Genomic DNA, 18,925 nt, shown 5'->3' with positions numbered 1-18,925 from the left:
GAAAAAGAAAGAAAACAGAAGAGGAGGAGGAAAAAAGCAAGCCAGTAAATGTAGAAAAAGTTGCTCGGAAGGCACGGAAGGAAACGATCAAGTCCCTGTACTCGGAAGTTAAGTACTGCTCTCCGCAACTCGAGATGCAATACGTTCGAAATGCCAGAAAAGTCCGAGATTCGGCATGTGTCTCAGAGCCCGGACGGCTCGGTATCGGTATTGAAGAAATGATATTTGACTTTGAGTTCAAGAGCACCTGTTGCACCCGTCTTCAACTTGAATGGTTTCTCTCGAGGGGTCGGCGAGAGAGAACCCGGCCATGGAATAGAAGTCGCCCGGGGGGCACCTCGGCGACAGAGAAGTGGTTCGGCCAAGAGTGAGGAACCTTCACGGCCACTGCCGCCTGGAAGCATGGTTTGGGGACGACGAGGTAGAAGCATTTCGTGGCAATGTGCCAGACGAGGGTAGGTTTGATACTCGGGAGAGAAGCAGGCCTCGCAACCCTAACCCGCAAAGGCCAGTCGGCTGGAGGCCATCCAAACCATTCATGGCATGGCTCGTCCCGTCTTCGAGCGAGCGAGCGTGCAGCATGATGGGATGTTGAATCAGGAACATGAAAAGATTTGGGGAGGCGGCTGACGCTCTTCCCGTGCATGCCCTGGTCCAGCGGCTTAGTGTTGAGCTCACGAAAAATCCAAGAATCAACAAACTTGCCAAACCAGGAAGGAAGACAAATGCCAAATGCTGATGTTAACTCGGCAGCACGTGATCTCCAGCGCAGCAGGGACCTTCAAGATCACGTGCGCCTTTTGCTCCTTTGCAGTTAAGATAGAGTTTTTCTTGGAGACCCGCACCTCAGAATCCGATATAGTGTAACGGTTAACATATCGCGTTTTCACCGCGAAGCTCGGGGTTCGATTCCCCGTATCGGAGGTTTTCACATCTCCCCATGTGCCGTGGTCGGCACACCGACCGCCGCTTCTCTTTTGCGGGTTTGGACCAGAGGAGGCGTATTCCTGATTTTTGTTTCTCAAGGGCACATAAATCTTTCAATTGAGCAGGCTCGACTGACCTTGCTGCCTCATTACTCTGCCCGTCCAGACTGTTTCTGCCCCAGCACCTCGCATCAGACTGTGGGTTCAGCTCCCCCTTTTTGTGCACACCTCTAGGTGGCCAAGCTGCGGTATCTGGGCTGATCCGCAGTGACGGAATCCCAACCCCTAACCTCGATCCTCGATCTCCCCGTGCCTATGCCTGGCGATGTTAACTTGTCCTCGCTGCCAACATTTTGCGCAGTGTCAACTTGCGCCGTTCCTTCGGTTACCACTGTGGAGGTCCACTTGTCCGAGCACTATCACCGTTGCACTATCGCCGTTTGCCGTCTTGGTCATGCCGCCAATGATGGGCATGCACCGTGGAAACTACCTCGTGGGTGAGCCGCATTACCACTCCAACTTCGGGTGGGAAGCGCCATCCCCTGGCGGACACCATCATGAAAGTTAGCTCCGTGATATGACGTCCACACCAGTTCGAGGTGGAAGCGAGGAGAGACTGCAGCATGCGGCTGTTGCCGCCCATGCCTGCCGCATGAGCACCTCTTCCCATGACGTTGGAGACCATGACATTCAGTAAGTCTATAAGTCTACCCAGGCAACCATTTGTTGCGGGCCGATGCTCACAGCGATTACATTCATTAGGCGTGGTAGAGGTCAACGCTCCCGGGAAGGTCGGGCACATGCTTCTCCAGACCCGGCGAGTGCCCCAGTGAGTCAGTGACCCATCTTTGCCTGGCCGGCGAGGATCTCCAGACTCTTAAAGCCACGATGCCCTCATACACGCATCGGCAAATCCAATCAGCAAAGCACCCAAGCCAAACGCCCAAAGTATGCCAACAGCTCGTTTTCAGAGCCACTCCCATGCGCAGCCGCCAAACAACCGAGACGCCCATCCATACCGCCCGGCCCGGGCCAGCCATGCTTTGTCCCCGTTCCCCCCCCCCCCCCCCCCCCCCTTTTTCCATCCGATGCCAGTATCCAGGAGACAGAAAGAGAAATGGACGCAGAGGACGACAAGGACAACCCCAAACTCATTAATCCTCCTCGGACTCCTCATCGTCCTCCTCATCGACCAACAAGCCAGCCCGCTTCTTGGCCGACTTCTCCGCCCGCTTCGTTCTCTGCTCCACCTGCCACTTCTCCAGCTCCACCCTCGCGCGGTGCCGGCTCGCCTCGGCAGCGCAGCGGGCGGACTCGGCTTCGGCGACGCGACGGATGGCTGCCTCGGCGGCGCGGCGCGCTGCTTCGGCCTCGGCAGGGTCGCGAGCGGCGTCGGCTGCGGCCGCCATCGAACGATCTGCCTCCTCCTGCGCTGCGCGGCCGGCGGCCTTCCAGTGCGCGACTTGGCGGTCGTAGACCTCGACGCGGTAGTGGCGCCACTTGCGGCGGCGGAAGTTGGTGAACCAGTCAGTCACTCGCTCTGGGCAATCCCCCAGTTAGCAGGCTGCATATTTTTCTTTCGCGTACCGCGATCAAGCGCCAGGGATGATGAGAGACTCACTCTCCTCCAGCTTCGTCCGCTGCACCAGGTCCGGCCGATCCTGGCGCTCAAATGGACATTCGATGTGGCTGTCGACCCACGCCATCATCACCTCGACCGCTTCCTTCGGCAGGTTCGGCCGCTTTTTCTTCCCCAGCCTGGGTGGTGTCGCATCGCGACCCGCCGCCGCCTTCCCGAGCTGTCCCCCGCCGGCTGCTGCGCCGGGAGTCGAGGCCGGTGCTGGCGTGTACCCGTTCTGTCCGTAGCCGCTCGGGCCGTGCGCGCCGGCGCTGAAATAGTCCCCTGTTTCTCCTGCTCTGTAGCCTCCGCCTCCGCCTCCAAAGGGCGCCGCCCCGCGATAGTACCCGTCGCTGTGGCCCCCGCCGCGGTAGTCTCGCTCGTGATACTCTCGCGGGCTGTACCCTGCCTGAGTGTACCCGGGGCCATGCCCGGGACTGGGGCTGGGGCTCGGGGTGGGACCCCCGTGGCTGCGCCGGCGCGGCTCGTCCTGCCGGTATCCTCCTCCATGTTTGTGGGCCGAGGCGCCGGGCCATAGCTGGGCGGGAGACGGGGGCGCAGGTGCGGCGGGAGGCAGGATGGACAGCGGCGGCGGTAGCGGCGGCGTGGGGCGATTCTCGGCCGGGCCGGCAGGCACGTACTGCCGCGGGACGTGGTGCCAGTGTTCTCCGCTTGGCTTGTCCCGCGGGGACAGTCGGTACCGGCTCAGGTCGGACGGCCGCGAGTGGGTGTAGTAACCCGCGGTGGCCGCCGTCGGGCTAGCTGCGTGCACTGGCTCGGCGGGTGCTGGCGGGCGGCGCGCCCCGTGGCGGAGCTCCAGCGGTCGGGTCTCGGCGTAGCTGCTGCATGCGAATAACTTGGGGCTCGGTCAGCTGATTGTCGTCGTGCAGGGGGTGAAGGAGGGGGGACCAGCACAACGGACTTCGTCGATGTGCGGTAGCGGCGGTTTGGTGATGCCGGAGTTGGGCGGCGCCGTCATGGTGACGGGTCTGGAACAGGCGGGAGACGACGCTGGGGATGGCGCTGGAGGGGGCGGAAGCTGCCCGCTCGAGCGGCCAGTCGAATGCTCACCCGCCTGGTCGAAGGGGGGACAGTCTGCTCGGGTCGAGATCGATGCTCGCACTGGCTGGAGGGAGGTGTAGGAGGCGGGAGAGAGCTCGATGTCCCCACGTTCCAGTCCTCAAGGTTCGACTAGATGGATGAGTAGCCTGCGGCGCCGTCCCGTTGAAGACTCGCTCTGCCAGTCCGACGCACGCGGGCGCTGCAATCGTGTAAATGTAGGCCCACCACCAAACACGGACGGGACCCCGGTCTCACTTGAAACCCTCCCACGGCAGGGTCTCGGCGTCGTTCAGCTCGAGCGGATCTTGTTTCTCCCAGCAGATATGAGAGGAGGTTTGAAGCAAGCAGGCTCAACCAGGGCCCGGGGTCTTCATCTCCGCGCCCGACTGTGCACTAAGTGTACAAGTAGTGTATGTGTAGTGTACAGGATGCCCCGGAGGCAGGCAGGCACCCTGCAGGCCACCACGGAAGCCGGGTCCGTCTGGGACGGCATGCCGCAAGCAACGTTGACAGGGCCTGCCCCGTCCGTTCGCCGTTCACTTGCAGGCCACGGTAGCTTCCGCGCCCCGGCTCGGCTGTGGCCCCGAGGCTACACTAGTATAGTGACAAGGGGGATACGCATGCAGTAATGGAGTGGTAGTTAGGTATGTAAAATGTTCCTAGTGTAGCATACATACATAGTCGTAGTACTCACTAAACAAGTAGACAGACAGCGGCAGTGAGACGCTGGCGAGGGAGTAGGTTGCATGTCCTGGGTCGTGGCGTGTACTTGGATACGTGTAAGGTACAGTACATTCGTTGACTACGTGCGTTTGCGAGAGAACTGGTCATCTACATGTATTGCCGAAGATCGTCTACATGTCTACTCTTTGGGCTCTTTCAAGCAGGACGGCTGTCGACGGAGAGTCCAAGGGCTGCTGGGATTTGGCCTCCACATGTCGGACCGAGAGCGTGAGCACGCGGGCAGAGAAGGGGATGGTGGTGTCCGGTGGTGTGCATCTGGCTTTCTGCGCTCGGTTAGTGCCGTGTAGTTAGTGCCGTGTATGAACCAAGTAAGGAGTAGACTGCCTACTCGATATCGAAGAGCCATGCACAGCGTAGAGCAACCCCCCCCCCCCCCCCCCCCCCGCCTTGTGGGACTTGGTCATGTCCCCCACGCAATGGTGGATAAGACGATGTTACCCATGTTTACGGTATTATTCGCCTCCTTTTTTGCCAGCCAGGCCGTGCGAGTACTGTCTCAGATCGCCCACGCCTTGAACCGCCCGAAGAGTTGATCTTGCACCACCCCATGGTATGTACATACACGCAGTCAGCCCAAGATCTTGGATCACTGTTTCCTGAGAACCGCTAGCCTTATCGTTAGTTAATATTCCGAAGCAATCCTTACGGGATCCCAGTGTACTGCCCCCGCGCTTTGTAGTGTAGAATACAACCCGGAAGCAGATGGCACCCCCCAGGACCCAACCAACTGGTACGCTCGGCCGTATCGGCTTGGGACTGGGTAGGGTCGTGCTGTAGTGTAGTGTATTTCGTTAACCTGAGAGGTTGTTAATCTCGGCCAAGGCTAGCTTTAATGTACCTAGTTAACTACCGTACTTGCACATTCTTCTGGTGCATGTCCTGTCCGTGGGGCCGACAGTGCGGCCGCGTGACAGACCCGCAGCGTCGGGAGGTCGAGGAGACATCTCCCCTTCCCCCACCCCCCAATGAGTCCTCTGGTTTCGTCTGAAAGAACAATCGGCTATGCGATGGTGACTTGCATATTTGATTCCCCGCTTCTGGTGGATTGTTGATCCTCCTTCTTGCCTGGGACAGCCATGACCCGATCCTGGCCACCATCACCACCACTGTCACCGTCATCACCGATGTCGTACTACACTGCAGCTCGGTGAGACGCCCCTCTCTTATTATTGTATCACAGGATCGGCGGTGAGAAGTTCCCGCTTGCTCGGTGACACCACAAACTCGAGCCAATCAGGCCTTGAACCAGAGCACTGGGCTTTGTCGCCACAGAGTTTGTGGTCCCTGATTTGTGACAAAGTGGCGTAGCCTTGGAAGCCCAGCCCTCCCGAAGGACTGACCCTCGACAACGCAGCTTCTTGATCAAGCAATAACTACGTCTGCTGTACCTTGGCTGAATATCCCGCCACCATCAGCCTGGCAGATCGGCTGCTCACGGCAGAGAAGATCAGCGTTCAAAACCGGGAGCCAGGAGCGGGGCCCTGGAAGACCAGCCGATGTGCCTGCCGTATATTCCGAACACGACGCTACGCCCAGCCGTATACCGTCGTATGGGTTGTTCCCGTCGGATCGGCCTGCGGCGGTTTTGCCAACCAGCAAAGGGTGCCGTGCAACGGCGAAGGCGTACCGCGGCCTGTCAGATCATCCAGGTTGTGCCGCCGAAGATCTGGCATCCAAGACATGGCTAAACCGCAAGTGACAAAAGCTACATGCTGCCGTGCGACCCGAAGCCGCTGTCATGTCGGGCTGCCATGTGCTGTGTCCCCCGTTCTGCAACGCGGTGTCATCACACACACTCTCTGTGCGTCGCCTCCGGGACCTTCCAGTCATCACTGGGTCCGAGGATGCTCCATTGTCTGTCTCCAGGTTACTGTGCAGCGGTCAAGAAACCCGGATACACCAGCCTTCTACTTAAGCATTGGCGTATCATAGATTCGTGGCAATGTATCGGGCTGGACAGCATGTGGCTGCTGTGACCTTATCGGTGCCGAATCGAGCGTGTGCCACGGCAAAGTTCGCTGACGACGGGAGAGGCTGACATACGAGATTAACTGCACGCAATCGCGCGCTTGACACGGCGGCGGTGGGGGCGGGCGTGTCACTCACACATGCGCGAAGGGACATACACGAGGGTTGGGACCCGACCAGCGGGATGACACGGGGGGAGGATGAGGTGCAACGCAACCCCCAAGTCGAACGAACCTCCGAGTTGCGTTGCCTTCGGCGAGATACCTACACCACAGTACGGGCCTCTTTCCCCACCACTCCATCACCCGACGATGTTTCCTTGTTCGGCGGTATACATATTCGTGGGGACATTCACAAAACAGGTGCGACGCACGTTGCTGCCGGTATCCCCCCAGCCGAGCTGCTGGTACCCTTCTGAGTCCAGTTCGTGCGCGAGGCCGGGAGGGCGCATAAGGATTTCCGGTCACGGGAACGAGCCGCAGCCAAACAGTGGGGATGTTCTTGCTCACAAGAAGAAGGTGTGCCGAGAGCTAGTGTAGTGTAGTGAAAGTCTTTTAGCGAGCAGGTGGATGAGGTTTACGTTGATCGAACGGTCGGCTCTGTCAAACCGTTTTTTTGCCCCGGAATATTGGAGCCTGGTCTCGGGGGCCCCTGCTCGAGAGCTTCCCAGAACAGCAAAGCGCGGTTGCAGGGTCCCGGTGACAAGCGCAAGCCGCTTGGAACTGATATTGCAGGGATGAGAAATGATAAAAAGATCACTTGCACGTGTAGATTTCCTCGCTTCGGGGAGTGGGGGAGGGTTTCAGCGCTCAAAGCAAGAATTCGTCAACGGGGAGAGAAAGCAAGGGAAGAGAAAGCAACGGGAGAGAAAGCCGGATCGCAGGGCGACCGAGGTTTGATGTCGAGGTTCGGGTCCCTGTCTCAAATGCCGTTCCTCTCTCCGAAGCACGGATTCTACTATACTACCACAGTAGTGTAGGTGGTAGCTTTCTCGATGCCTTCCGCGTATCAGGGCCGTTTGCGAGACACGCAACCACTGCGAAACGGAAAAAAGAAAGCCGACCACGCCTGATGGGGGCCGATTGTTGATACCTGACATACCGGAACTTTGGCGGGAGGCGAGCAGGTAAAGATCAGGTACCGACACCCCCAAACGCCAGCGAAGGGAAGGTTTCTCCTTCGGTTCCACGGCCAGGCTTTCCGTCCCACCCCCCGAGCCCGCACGCACGGAGCAACAGGCCAGATACGGCATCGCGCGCCGAACTAGACAGCCAGTATCTTGTCGACCGACGGAAAGTCGCAGTGCAAGCAAAGTCCGGGAGAACCATTGGCCTCCTCCTCACGCGTGACAGAATGCTGACCAAGACATTGAGCTGTGCTGGGTGGGAGCAGGATCCATGTTTAGTATGCGTGTGTGTATGTACCGTGTACATAGGATGTGCAGCGACAATGCTATCGTATCTGCAGTGGCTTCTTTGACATGGTATACCTTCGTGATAGTGAACGGAAGGCGCGTCGTCGCTTACTTTGCCGCGGCTCTAACGGCTGGTTCCTGCAGAAGCGCGGTGCAGAGGGGTGAGCCAGCAACGAAGCGGTTGTTAGTTAAATTTATTTTCTCCCCTTTTTATTTTTTTAAAAAAAAAAAAAAAATGAGGATGCCACCACGCCGCATGCTGCCGGCTGTGTCTTGGAACTCACGTTACACTGCCGACACAGCAGGACGTGCGAGCCCACATATCCTCTACAGAACCCTACTTAGGCAGGTACTTGGGTAGGAAGACCATTTGATCTGGGAGAAAGTGCCTGGAAGATGGACAGCTGTGAGAGACAAACATAACTCGTCCTGAACTTGTTTATCTGGCGATATCGCCAGGGAGCGAAGTGGAGATGCCGACGGAGATTTGAGGAGGGTTTGACATCGGCACATGTCACTATGGTCTGATTTTCTTTAAATGAAGCCTGTTGTCCTCCTTGCCCGGCGGGAATATTGGATATTGGGCTGCGGGCAAGTGAGTGGGGCCGAGGGAGTACCTAGACATTGGAAGGCTTGTTCAGTCTTAGCGAAACCCTTGTCCTTTCGAGCCTTACAACTAAAAGCCGCATGGATATCCCGGGCAGGATCTCGCGAACATGGCCTCGAACATCGACGAGCAACGGAAGAAAAGGCCGACTCTGCGAGGGTTTCTTCAAGTACCAGATGATCACTCCTTGAATCGTAGGCATTAGAGACCACCACTCGGCTTCTCGACCGAGGTAACTTTCAGCACTGCTCTTCCTGGTAACAGATATCGAGTCTCCGCTGGCATACGGGGGTACCCTGAGGACCGGGCTGAGAGGGCTGTCGCACGAACGGCACCGCTGCCCGACATGGAACCGAGACAGGGCATCTTCGGTCCTGCTCTTTTTTTGATTCTCTTCCCTGCCTCGTCACGAGGCTTGTTTTGCCCAACGATTCCATACGTCGCACGCGGATAAGGTTCCCGTTTCTGCATGGACTCAGGGGGGAAAGTCACTTGGCACACTCAAGATGCATGCAAGACCTCGATGGACCTGCGAGATTTCTCGTACTGTGCAGCCAATACCGTTGGTTACAGTAAATACGGAATACAGCCGCATGCACGTACCGAGATCGCTCGCGAGAATTACGCGATATGGGTTAGCCCAGAATTCGGGTGGACGTTAAAGAGGTCCCGCCAAGACTAATTTCGGCCAATTGTCGGCTATGTTTTTACAACGTTATTACGTAGCCACTATCGCCAAGGCGTTTGCTCTATCGCCAAGGGTTAGTTTGCCGGGGGTACGGGGGACCGCGCTAGCCCCCCGTTGGTTAGGGTTTAGGTTAAAGTTAGGATACGGGTTATAGTTAAGGTGCGGGTTATCCTCGTTTTCTTTTTTTTTCGAATTGGTTGAGTTTTTATAAAGTTGTTACGACGAGTCTTTACGATTGTTGTTGATGTTGCTCGAAGTCGTCGCGGCCTGCCGATTTGTAATTACTTGTACGCGGCAGTCTCCGAAATTAGTCTTGGCGGGACCTCTTTAACGACGACCAGAATTCGTCTTGTGGGGAAGCCACGGCCCTGATCCGCGATGTCAACAAAACTTGACAGGCAACGGCTCTCGCGGCCCGCGGCTAGCCTCGAGCGGCGTGGGGAATCCATGGAGCGATCTCCGAAGGCTTCTTTCACGTGTCAATTTCAACGGTCGTCCGCACGTTAACACTAGTGTAGTATAACAGCAGGATAAAAACAACATGGAGAGGCCCGCTGACCAACCTTCTCTTTGGACTTCGACACCGAAATACTGTACTAGTTACCCCCCGCATGCCGTCGACATTACCTACCTAACCTCTCAACACAAGGCACTCGGACCTTCTCATGCAGGACGCCGGAGGGAATGCCGGTTCCTGCGGTAACGCTACCGTCCCTGTACGGCGTACTCTGAATTCTCAAGACCAAACGGAAACACAGCAGGCATGAAAGATCAGGCCACGCAATACCTTGCCGAGACTGGCTGACGTGCATGTTGGCCGCACAACGCCGGCGGGGATGTCCCGGAGCGATGGCCTTCTTTGGGGACACGGCGCCGCGCGGCAGCGCTCGAGGGGTTTCATCGGAAGCCGCGGCCTGCCTAAGCGAGGAATCCCGCAGATCTTTGGGTCCCCGCCGTCAAAACGGTTTTGACAGGTTGGGACGCTTTGGCCATCAACCCCCGGTCAACAACAGGGATGGACACATCCCACCGCCGCCGGACACGGGGGCCATCTTACACCGTCAGTGGAGAAGAGACCCGACCGAGTGCGCCTTTGCAACCATCGGCTACGGCTTCTTTCGCCATCGGAGAGTCTCCTCGGATGGACACATACTCCATGGTGTCACAAAACAATCGTCCGGGGCCTTGTTGTCCAGTGACTGTGACGGCGACTGACGCGGGCCGCCAAGACGGCGCCTCCCGGGTAGCCGCTGGAAATATGACGGACGGTCTGCTGAAGCCTGGCCGCAGAAGCTCGAGGCGGCAGATCAACGGAGGTACACACACGGCACACTGACCAAGAGATTGTCTGGCTGGCATAGGGCGGCTGCAGGTGGTCCGCCGTCGGGATGTCTGTCAACCGAGACACGGTGAGTTGATGCTTCCGATAGCTGAGCTGGGGCTGGATCACTGGACGGAATACTACTGCGGAGGCGTGGAGGCAATGATCGCGGCGGTTCTCCCCAGAAATGGTCACCTACCTGCGTACGCAACATATAATTGGCGCGCATCAGGGGGTGCCACTCTTGCGTGCTACTGTACCGGGCCGGATATACCACTCCACGTTTCATAGCGTTGGCTATCATTCTCAAGCAACATTGTATAGACACCGTCCTGGGTTCTCAACTGTCAGCGCCGTGGCCTGTCAACATGCACACAGGAGCAAGAAGCCAAGATCAGAAGACGGGAGACAAAAGCCGTTAATCAGTCGGCATTCTATTCGATCCCACGGTCGGCAGGTGCATGTAGTGTACATACATGTTGCATGACCGGTATGTACACTATTAGCCGGGCTGTCCCGTCCTTAAACACCTCCGGTGAGCCTGTAGTATACCGCACCCCAAATCATAATCACATAATCCGTGATTGGCGTGGACATATACACTATGTCATGGCCCTTCAACAGAAACCGGGTCGAGGCCCCTGTGTCGGATTGCGAATGCGACTTAACGCACGCGGTAATTGTTGATGTGGTGCACTCTGACTATACGTATGATGGTAGTGTAATCCGTACTCTGTATGGGAAGCGGTACTCGGTTGCACCCTCACCCTCACACCGACTAGTGAACCACGCGATCAAGACAGAACCAAGCATATATTGACGTTATCTGACCACCGGCACATGTATACCGAATAAGCCGTACATAGTACGTAACAAATCCCACCCCGCGTCAGCAGCATGGTCATGACAATGAGCATGACTGCTCAGACGGGGGTGACAAGGACAGGCCAGCTTGGGGTAAAGGAAAAGCGGATGTGAGAAACAGGCGAGATGGCATAGCTACGCAGTCAGTCAGAAAGACAGACAGACAGACCATGTCCCCATGTTCGCCATTTAGCCTGCTGTCCAGGCTGATTGCCGCCCGCGGTCCGACTCGGCACGAGGCGAGTGGACGACAACTCCGGGCCCGACCTGGGTTGAGCGTGACGGCAACCGCCGGTTGGAAAACAAGTCTGTCAGGTAAGGGGAACAACAAGTCCGTGACCAACAACCTGCTCCAAAACAAGGTTCCGTCTCTGCTGTACATACTCCGTACAAGTATTGCATATGTGTGCATGTGTGTGTGCGTGTGTGTGTAGTAGTAAGGGACCATGTCCACGCTGTCGCGACCTCCTTGCATATAACATGCCATGCCGATGCGAGATATTATTGCGCAGTCCCCCTGTCACAGGCCGGCCCGTGACGTTTCCTCCAGGGCTGTGATGATGACAGGTTTATGTATCTGGGATCTTGACAAGCTTTTACCGAGGCCCGGCCCCGTACTCCGTGCTCCGCACAGACTGGAAGCAAAACAAGGCAAAGACGGACCCAGCCCGTAAGTGTACTGTAGTTATCTCCGTGCCGCGAGGGATGGCGGGGCCCTCATGCCCATCCATGCATCTCATCCCGTCCCGTCTTCCCGTGCTGCTGGGATACCCCTAGCCTCAGCGTCAGCATCAGCATCAAGCGCTCCGCTCGCTCGCTCGCTCGCTCGCAGACGGCCGGGCAGGCGGAGATGAACGGGTGAGGCGAGGATAATTAACTACTCCGACGTGAATCACTTTCTCGTCTCGCTTCTACATTAGTAGGATGATAGTATAGCAGCCGCAAGTCATGTCATCGCGCCGCGTATGCCGGTGTCCTGACGGAAATAACAGGCCGCCACGCGGTCACATTGGGAACTCGGTCGGGAAGTGGGGGTCAGCTCGCAACCGTCGCTGCTCTCTTTTTTTGACTGAGGAACGTCATTGCTGCTCCGGGCAAACTGCCAAGCAGTGCGGTGGGACCGGGACGTTGCCTTCGCTTCGGCCTGGCCGCGTGTGCTTAATCTACCCTCAGGGGCAAAACAGGGGGTTGTCAAGGGACAGGCGGACCAGCGAAGTAAGGCACGAGGCGTGGTTATGCCAGTTATTCGTGTACCTAGTTACCTGTCGTATGAACTTCAGTAAACAAAGAAGAAGCAGAATTGCTACTGTGCAGGTATTCGCTATGCAATCGAGCCCCGGGTATTGGAACGAAAGGAGAGGTGTACGGAATACATGTACATGGCCAAACGCCTTCCCACCAGTTGGAATCTCGAAAGTGGCCTCAGACAAAGACCAGAAAATGCAAAAATGTTGTGGTATCCAAAGAAACACAAAAGCTTTTCCGTCATTCCTTCTCATTGACAGATATCACTTTGTGGCGCCGCTCCTTAGCCGACCCCAAAGTTGTGGCCGCTTCTTTGACCCCTTTTTCAACGTGTCCTCACCTCCCGCCCGCTCGTGCGCCTTCACAGCCGTCCCGGGCTCAATTCCAGCAGGGCTCGGCGCTCCGGCCTTCTGGAATCCGGGATCGTTCCTCAAGCCCTCGCTCTTGGGATCGATTTCGTCGAAGTCGTGCTCGTAATCATCAGCGTAGAAGTCTCTCCTGAATTTCTCCGGGTAATCTTCATGGTGGCCTCGGGAGGATGTTGTGGAATCTGCGCGTTGTAGATTGCTGGCATCGCGCATCTTCTCCAGCCCACTCGCAAGCGGCTCAACCAGGGCTGCCTTCCTGGCAGTGAAATCGTCCTCGTCACCTTTCCCAGCGCCTGCCCAGTCGACATCCTTGAACGACTGGCCCGTCCGCAGATCTCTATAGAATGGGGGCGGGGGAGATGGGTGCGCTGGACTCGGCGGTTCGTCCATGGCCGGAGCAGGGCGCATTGCTTGCGCCTTCTTGTATAGTGCTGGGAAGCGCGTCTCGAACTCGACCTCGAGCTCCTTTTGGTTCTGTTCCACTGCCCTCAACCGCTCGAGCTTCCGGGCAGGGATGAGGTCGACTATCGGCACAGGGTGCTGAAGTGTAAATAGGTTCAAGAATTCGCGGTACTCCTCGTCTCGCCTACGCGCCTCTCCCTGTGTAATATGGTGTGAGGCTCCATCGTAGCGCAGGATCCACGGGATTTTGATCAGCTTACCTCCGTTGGGCTGGATTGCTGTCGCAGACTGTCCAGATACTCCTTGGCTTCACCGGTCATCTTCGCGCCGCTGATGTGCTTGTCGAACGATGCCGAGAATTCCCGGTAATGGCCCTTGAGAATGAAGCACTGGCCTTGCCAGCCCTTTCGCCTGAACTTCGTGTACAAGGCTTCAGCGACGGGGCACTCCCAGTCGAACTCGATGACGCGGTCGTAGAAGACGATGCACTTGAACTGAGACCATTTGCTAAAGCTGCGCCGGCTTTGGTCGTCCATGAAGGTGTCTTCAATCATCTCCAGCGAGGTATGCTCGACGAAGCTCACCGGGGCGCGGAGGTTGATGGCGTCGTGGATGTGCGACCTCTCGAAGTCTGTCGAAGATCGCAGGTCAACGAGCAAGACGCCCTTGGATGGATATATCTCGAGAAGCCTGTTCAGATGACCAGGGAGAATCATGTGGACGGCGCCATCCTGGGCTTGGCCGTGGTGGTGCTCGATTTTGAGGTTTTGCAGGTTGTATGTCATCCGCTCCTGCTCCCGACGATGATGGAACCACACCTGTTCCCGTCAGCAAGGGCCGTTCCTATGCAGTATTTTGCGCGCAGACTTACGTGGATATCCGACGTCTCGACACCAAGATTCGAAGCGAGATGTTCCACCACGCCGATGCTTGGGTCCGGATCCTTCTGGAAGTAATACTCCAGGCGTCGAAGGACGTGCGGAGCCATCTGTTGGCCCTGGGGAACGTCCTGATCCGACAAGAAGACGGATTTCTTGGAGCTCCGCGACTGGTTGAGGATCATTGTTCTTGTTATCCCTTCACCGGGCGCTGGCAAATCGTGGCCGGCGGCAGCTGACATAGCCAACGGGCCGAGTTGGCGTCGCTCGAGCGTGGCCAGAGAAGCCGTGGAAGGCACGTTCCGGAGAGACCCGCCAAGACTGCCCATTGATGGCTGGACTCTCAGTCCTGCACTCGGTCCCGGCTGGGAGAGCACGTCCGCGGGGGCATATTCAGGCCAACCTCCTCCCGATGTTCCTGCCCGTTGAGGCAACCTGTAGTCCGCAGGCGGGTCTCGGTATGGCGCAGAAGCAGTAGATGGGTTTCGGCTGATGTTGGGGCCAACGATGCCCCGTCTGGCCAGGTTGAAACTCTCTGTCGGTCCATACGTAGTGCCCGACAGGCATGACTCGGCGTCGTCGCGCATCGGGGTAGATACGGGACCTTCGCTGGTGACATGGACGCGCGAGTCTGCCGCCGCTTCCGAGCCCGAGGTTTGAGGTCGGAGGAGGTTGTTTGACCGGATGAAGGCTACAAAAGAGCATGCGGGATCGTCAGGCAGGAAGTCCCAGACCATCACGGGCAGTGATAACAAGAGCAGAGTCGAGTGGCTCTTGAAAACGCCTTGAACCTTGACGTATTTTGCAATGGCGGGAAACGCGGCCAGCCAAGTTTCCCAGTCATTCAGATCTAATCGTTGGTCATCCTCAAGGGCTAAGGAGATGAGCACGTGAGGCTCGTCCTCGTTGGGGTCCGAGGCGGCGGGAATGCGGAAATCGGGAGCACGAGGGTACGGCTCGGCGGGGTTCCTCCCTTCGATCATCCTCGGTAGAGTCGGGCGGTTCCAGAAGGCCAACTCATTCGGGGGTGATGGAGGCAGCCGGTTGGGAGGGACTAGTCGGCAGATCTCGATGCTGGGAGCCTTGTGGTTCGACGTCATCATGAAGTGGACTGGGGTCGAACGCGCTTCAAATTGCTTCCCATTGATGAGGATTGGGCGCGGATGCTTCAGGCGAGCAAGGACCTCGGCATGTAGCATGGCGGCCGAGAACGTCCGTTGGCGCCACTCTAGGAGGACTTCAATCAGGGCGTTCGTAAAGGAATATCTACCCGGGTCGGGGGCGATGGCATCCCAGCTGGAAGCAGAGATGGTTTCGGTGATGCTCTGGCCGGTGGGGAAGCTGGCGCTTGCGGCCCCGGCGCAGCAGTCGAGGAGAATCAAGACGTCCGAGACGGACCGTTCGAGGAGAGTTTGAATGGCTGACCATCTGTTGAACACGGTTACGCCGGGAGTTGCGAAGATAGGAAGGGGAGGAGGGATGGTGGGGTGAACCTACTGGAGCCACGGGGACCCAGGACGCCGGTTCCTGCTGAGCGTCAGGGGACGGTATCGACGGGGGAGGCGCGGACACACAACACTTACGCGCACCAGGTGCTTTGACGCGACTCGTCTATCCGGGCGTGACCGCCATAGTACACTATTAGCAGGGTGTCCTCGGACTCGTGCTTCTTGACCATGTCGCCAATTTTGAGCATCAGCTCCAGATGGGAGTTCTCGGAGGGGATGGAGAAGATGTCGGTCTCATAGTTGTAGTGCTCACGCAGGCACTTCTCCAGGTCCTCAAGCTCGGGCAGCACAAACAGGTCATCAGAACCCCAGTGGAGCATGAGAGCATGCACCTTGGAGTACCTCTGGGTTGCACGGCCGCGGTTCGGGAACGCCCTGCTCGCGGACTTCAAGGCACCTCACGTTAGGAGCGACATCCATGGAGGCTGCCACCGCCGCGGGCACACAGGATCTGACTCACTTCCTGAAGAGCTTGGGCGAAGCTGTCGATGTTCTTCACATGGTAGCTCACACGACTGATGTCGTGGGTTGCCAACGGAGAGCCCTCGGTGCCCGAGCCGTACTAGAATGGAGGAGGTCAGCCGGAACGACGTTGTTGACTTGGCGAGACCGAGACAACCAACTGCGAGTTCACATACCGCAGAGTCGGCGCTGCTCATGCTGCACTCGTCGTTTGCGGGCCGCCGTGTCCGGAGGGTCATGAAGGACGGAGACTCGGCCATGGTGGATCGTTCAAGGCACCAGAACCGGGGTTAAAGAATGTTTGATCTCACAAGCCGGAGGTCGCACAAAGTATGGAGTACAGTACGGAAGTAACTACAGAGCTACTCCATACAGCAGAGGCGTCGGTCGGGCTGCCACTTGGACTCACACAGGCGCTCAGACGCACTCGGAACTGGACTCAACGACTCAGCGACTCTGCGATTGGCAGATTATCGAGTCGCCCCGGCGTTGCTATCGGCGCTGCGTCGGTCTGTTCATCGCTCGTTTGTCCAATCTCGGATGCGGCAGTCAAGGCTTGGGAAGGAGGACAGACAATCTGTGGCCACATCAGGGGAGCGAAGTTGAGGCGGCCCTTGTCGTTGGCGGCCAGTTCCAACTTGAGGGCGCTTTCCGTCTGGCGACGCCGAGTGAAGGGCTGAGCGGCTGCCTCCCGGTCACCAATTTGGGTTTAGCGCGGCTCGCCCCGGTGTTGGTTTGGGAAGGAGCCAGGGGAGATCTCCGGCGCTGCGGGCTGCCCGCGCCATGCGGCCAATCGGATTGCTGCAGCTCAGCATCTGGGACCTTGCGCTGCCGGCATGGCAGAGACAGCTGGCTGGGCTCGACAGGGCTGGCAGCTTTCCAAGTGTACGGGCAGGAATCCGGACACTCGGTACGCAGCACATTCCCGCCCAGCTAAGCTGCCCTCCTTCCCGGTTCGGCATCCCCCATCACCGCTTTGAGCGAGGCCCATTTCGCACGCACGTGCTGGTCTGCTGCAAGCATGCGAGAACGGATCACCTACGTGCAGAAGCTGGGCGACTCGCTGGCACCGTCGGCAGTCACGGTCGACGGCGGCACCATCCGCGGCCCGGAGGTGCATGCGGCCCGCGAAGACAGGCTGACCATTGCCTTAGACGAGCTGCCCCCGGAGCTGCGGGCACTTCTCAGGAGCACCCAGGGCCTGCACATCCGATGGGTCGGCACCGTCGCCTACGAGGCCGTGAGCCCGTTGCTTGCGCGACTGCCGCCTGGCTTCCATGTGCTATTCCCCCCCATCCCCTCAATAGTCGATGATATTGCATCGTACGTCATCAAACTGCCTCGGTCCACGCAGAAGCACGCACTAAGACTTGCGCTCAGGGGCAGTTTATGCGCCACGTTGGTGAAGATATTTGGAGACATCTCATGCTCCGGCCCTGCTGTGAGCCGTCCACGTAGGAGCTCAGCAGAGAATGTCTCGCTGACAAGAATCCAGGAATCGTTCACATCGCTGCCAGAAGGCCGCTTGCAGTACTATCAGCAGCTCGATAGCCTGTCTCACTTTATCCAGTATGCCAAGGATCAACTATGTCGAGGATCTGGCTCCTCGTGTGCCGCCAGGCTAGACAGCCTGTCCAAGGCCGCCTCACTGGACATCTCATACGACGCCTCTCAGCAGGTCCTACGCATCACGGCTCTCTGGCCCTACCAGCGCCAACTGGTGCACGCCACGTCAGACGCACGACTCCGAACCGAAGTGGGCATTCTCTCGACAGACCAGCCCCAGACCCTCGAGCCGCACGAAGTCGGCATCTCGGGTCTCCTCACCGTTCTCGGCCAGGACTCCAAGCCGTCCCCGACCATGTTCGCCTTCGCCTCGCGACACCGCGACGCCGAGTCAAGCTTCTCGGCCCAATTTCTCTCCCCAACGGGGCTCCACCCAACTTTACAGCTCCGTCTCGACTCCAGGAAGCCTCCTGCTTTGTCACCCTCTCCTGACGTCGAAGATGCCGACGATGCTGACAGCCGCTGTGCCCCCTACGCCTACCTCACCCTGCCGCGAACCATCTTCGCCGACAAATACCAGCTCTCCGACCCGCTGTTCCTCGCGTCCAAGAACCTGACCGCCCTGCGGTACACCACCCAGCCCGTGGACCTCGAAGCACCCGAGTACGTCACGCCGCAGTGGGGCTCAGCAGTCTTGGTGCAACTCTCCCCGCCCTCGGGGTTACAGCCGAGGGGGAAGCAGAAGCAGAAGCAGAAGCAGGAGCAGCACCTGGAACAATGGACGGCCGAGATCCCGCTCCACCTGCGCTACCTCGCGCCGGCCCCGGGCGGCTACTCGACCATCCGGGTCCCGTACCCGGCCGTGTTCTGGGCGTGCGAGGCCGACGAGGGGGTCGAGTTCCCGCCGAGCCCGTTCGAGAAGGCCCATCTCGGCTACGACGCGTTGTTTAGCCCGAGGACGGTGTTCTGGCACGTGGAGCCGCGGCCGGCGGAGGGGCGGCTGCTGGTGAGCTCGCTGACGGTGCCCGTGCTGGACGTGGACAAGGCCGGATGGGTCAGTGCGGGCACGGCGGCGGCGGTGCTGGCCGGGTTTGTCTGGGTTGCGTGGAAGCTCCTGGGGGTTTACTTGCGTGACGGCTACGGGGCCGGGAGGAAGGTTGAGGGAGAGAAGAAGAGGCAGTGATGGCAGAACATGCGTGCTACGTTGGGTTTGGGTTTGGGAATCGGCAGATGGACAGATCAACTGGGGTTATAATGTGGCGGTGGCATCCCGAATTCTTAATTGGGGCCGCTGGGTTTACGGAGCATTCGCGGTTGTTACGACAGAAGCGAGGGGCTGCCATG

At 58.3% G+C, this 18,925-nt stretch overlaps 3 protein-coding genes and 1 non-coding gene across 4 annotated transcripts; 2 read left to right on the top strand and 2 right to left on the bottom strand.

The window, feature by feature from the left end:
• Nucleotides 1-852: 852 nt before the first annotated feature.
• Nucleotides 853-924, top strand: THITE_t121. The gene has a single exon. It is a non-coding gene; the product is annotated as a tRNA-Glu (tRNA).
• Nucleotides 925-2,080: 1,156 nt separating this feature from the next.
• Nucleotides 2,081-3,523, bottom strand: THITE_2090493 (uncharacterized protein; the record flags this gene model as incomplete). The annotated part of the gene is made up of 3 exons (XM_003655269.1): nucleotides 2,081-2,466; nucleotides 2,548-3,400; nucleotides 3,467-3,523. 3 exons carry the CDS (start codon nucleotides 3,521-3,523, stop codon nucleotides 2,081-2,083), a joined length of 1,296 nt encoding a protein of 431 aa, XP_003655317.1.
• Nucleotides 3,524-12,332: 8,809 nt separating this feature from the next.
• Nucleotides 12,333-16,052, bottom strand: THITE_2118892 (uncharacterized protein). The gene is made up of 5 exons (XM_003655268.1): nucleotides 15,689-16,052; nucleotides 15,603-15,632; nucleotides 14,099-15,533; nucleotides 13,488-14,045; nucleotides 12,333-13,425 (listed from the first exon to the last, which is right to left on the bottom strand). The coding sequence occupies exons 1-5, from the start codon at nucleotides 15,931-15,933 to the stop codon at nucleotides 12,721-12,723; spliced, it is 2,973 nt and encodes a 990-aa protein (XP_003655316.1). The 5' UTR covers nucleotides 15,934-16,052; the 3' UTR covers nucleotides 12,333-12,720.
• An 876-nt stretch (nucleotides 16,053-16,928) lies between these two features.
• Nucleotides 16,929-18,861, top strand: THITE_2118888 (uncharacterized protein). Its single transcript, XM_003655267.1, has 3 exons — nucleotides 16,929-17,398; nucleotides 17,456-17,516; nucleotides 17,571-18,861. Exons 1-3 carry the CDS (start codon nucleotides 17,097-17,099, stop codon nucleotides 18,762-18,764), a joined length of 1,557 nt encoding a protein of 518 aa, XP_003655315.1. The 5' UTR covers nucleotides 16,929-17,096; the 3' UTR covers nucleotides 18,765-18,861.
• The last annotated feature ends 64 nt before the right edge of the window (nucleotides 18,862-18,925 follow it).

Source organism: Thermothielavioides terrestris, chromosome 4, assembly GCF_000226115.1.
Source record: "Thermothielavioides terrestris NRRL 8126 chromosome 4, complete sequence".
Taxonomy (NCBI): domain Eukaryota; kingdom Fungi; phylum Ascomycota; class Sordariomycetes; order Sordariales; family Chaetomiaceae; genus Thermothielavioides; species Thermothielavioides terrestris.
This window is presented reverse-complemented; position numbering and strand designations above follow the sequence as displayed.

Excerpts from the sequence above, each read along its gene's own strand:
- THITE_2118892 (XM_003655268.1), bottom strand. The coding sequence starts at position 15,933 with ATGCTCCACTGGGGTTCTGATGACCTGTTTGTGCTGCCCGAGCTTGAG. Across the intron at positions 14,046-14,098 it reads TCGAGACGTCGGATATCCAC|GTGTGGTTCCATCATCGTCG; the intron begins GTAAGTCTGCGC and ends TGACGGGAACAG. Across the intron at positions 13,426-13,487 it reads AGCAATCCAGCCCAACGGAG|GGAGAGGCGCGTAGGCGAGA; the intron begins GTAAGCTGATCA and ends CATATTACACAG.
- THITE_2118888 (XM_003655267.1), top strand. The coding sequence starts at position 17,097 with ATGCGAGAACGGATCACCTACGTGCAGAAGCTGGGCGACTCGCTGGCA. Across the intron at positions 17,399-17,455 it reads ATAGTCGATGATATTGCATC|GGGCAGTTTATGCGCCACGT; the intron begins GTACGTCATCAA and ends ACTTGCGCTCAG. Across the intron at positions 17,517-17,570 it reads TCTCATGCTCCGGCCCTGCT|GAATCGTTCACATCGCTGCC; the intron begins GTGAGCCGTCCA and ends ACAAGAATCCAG.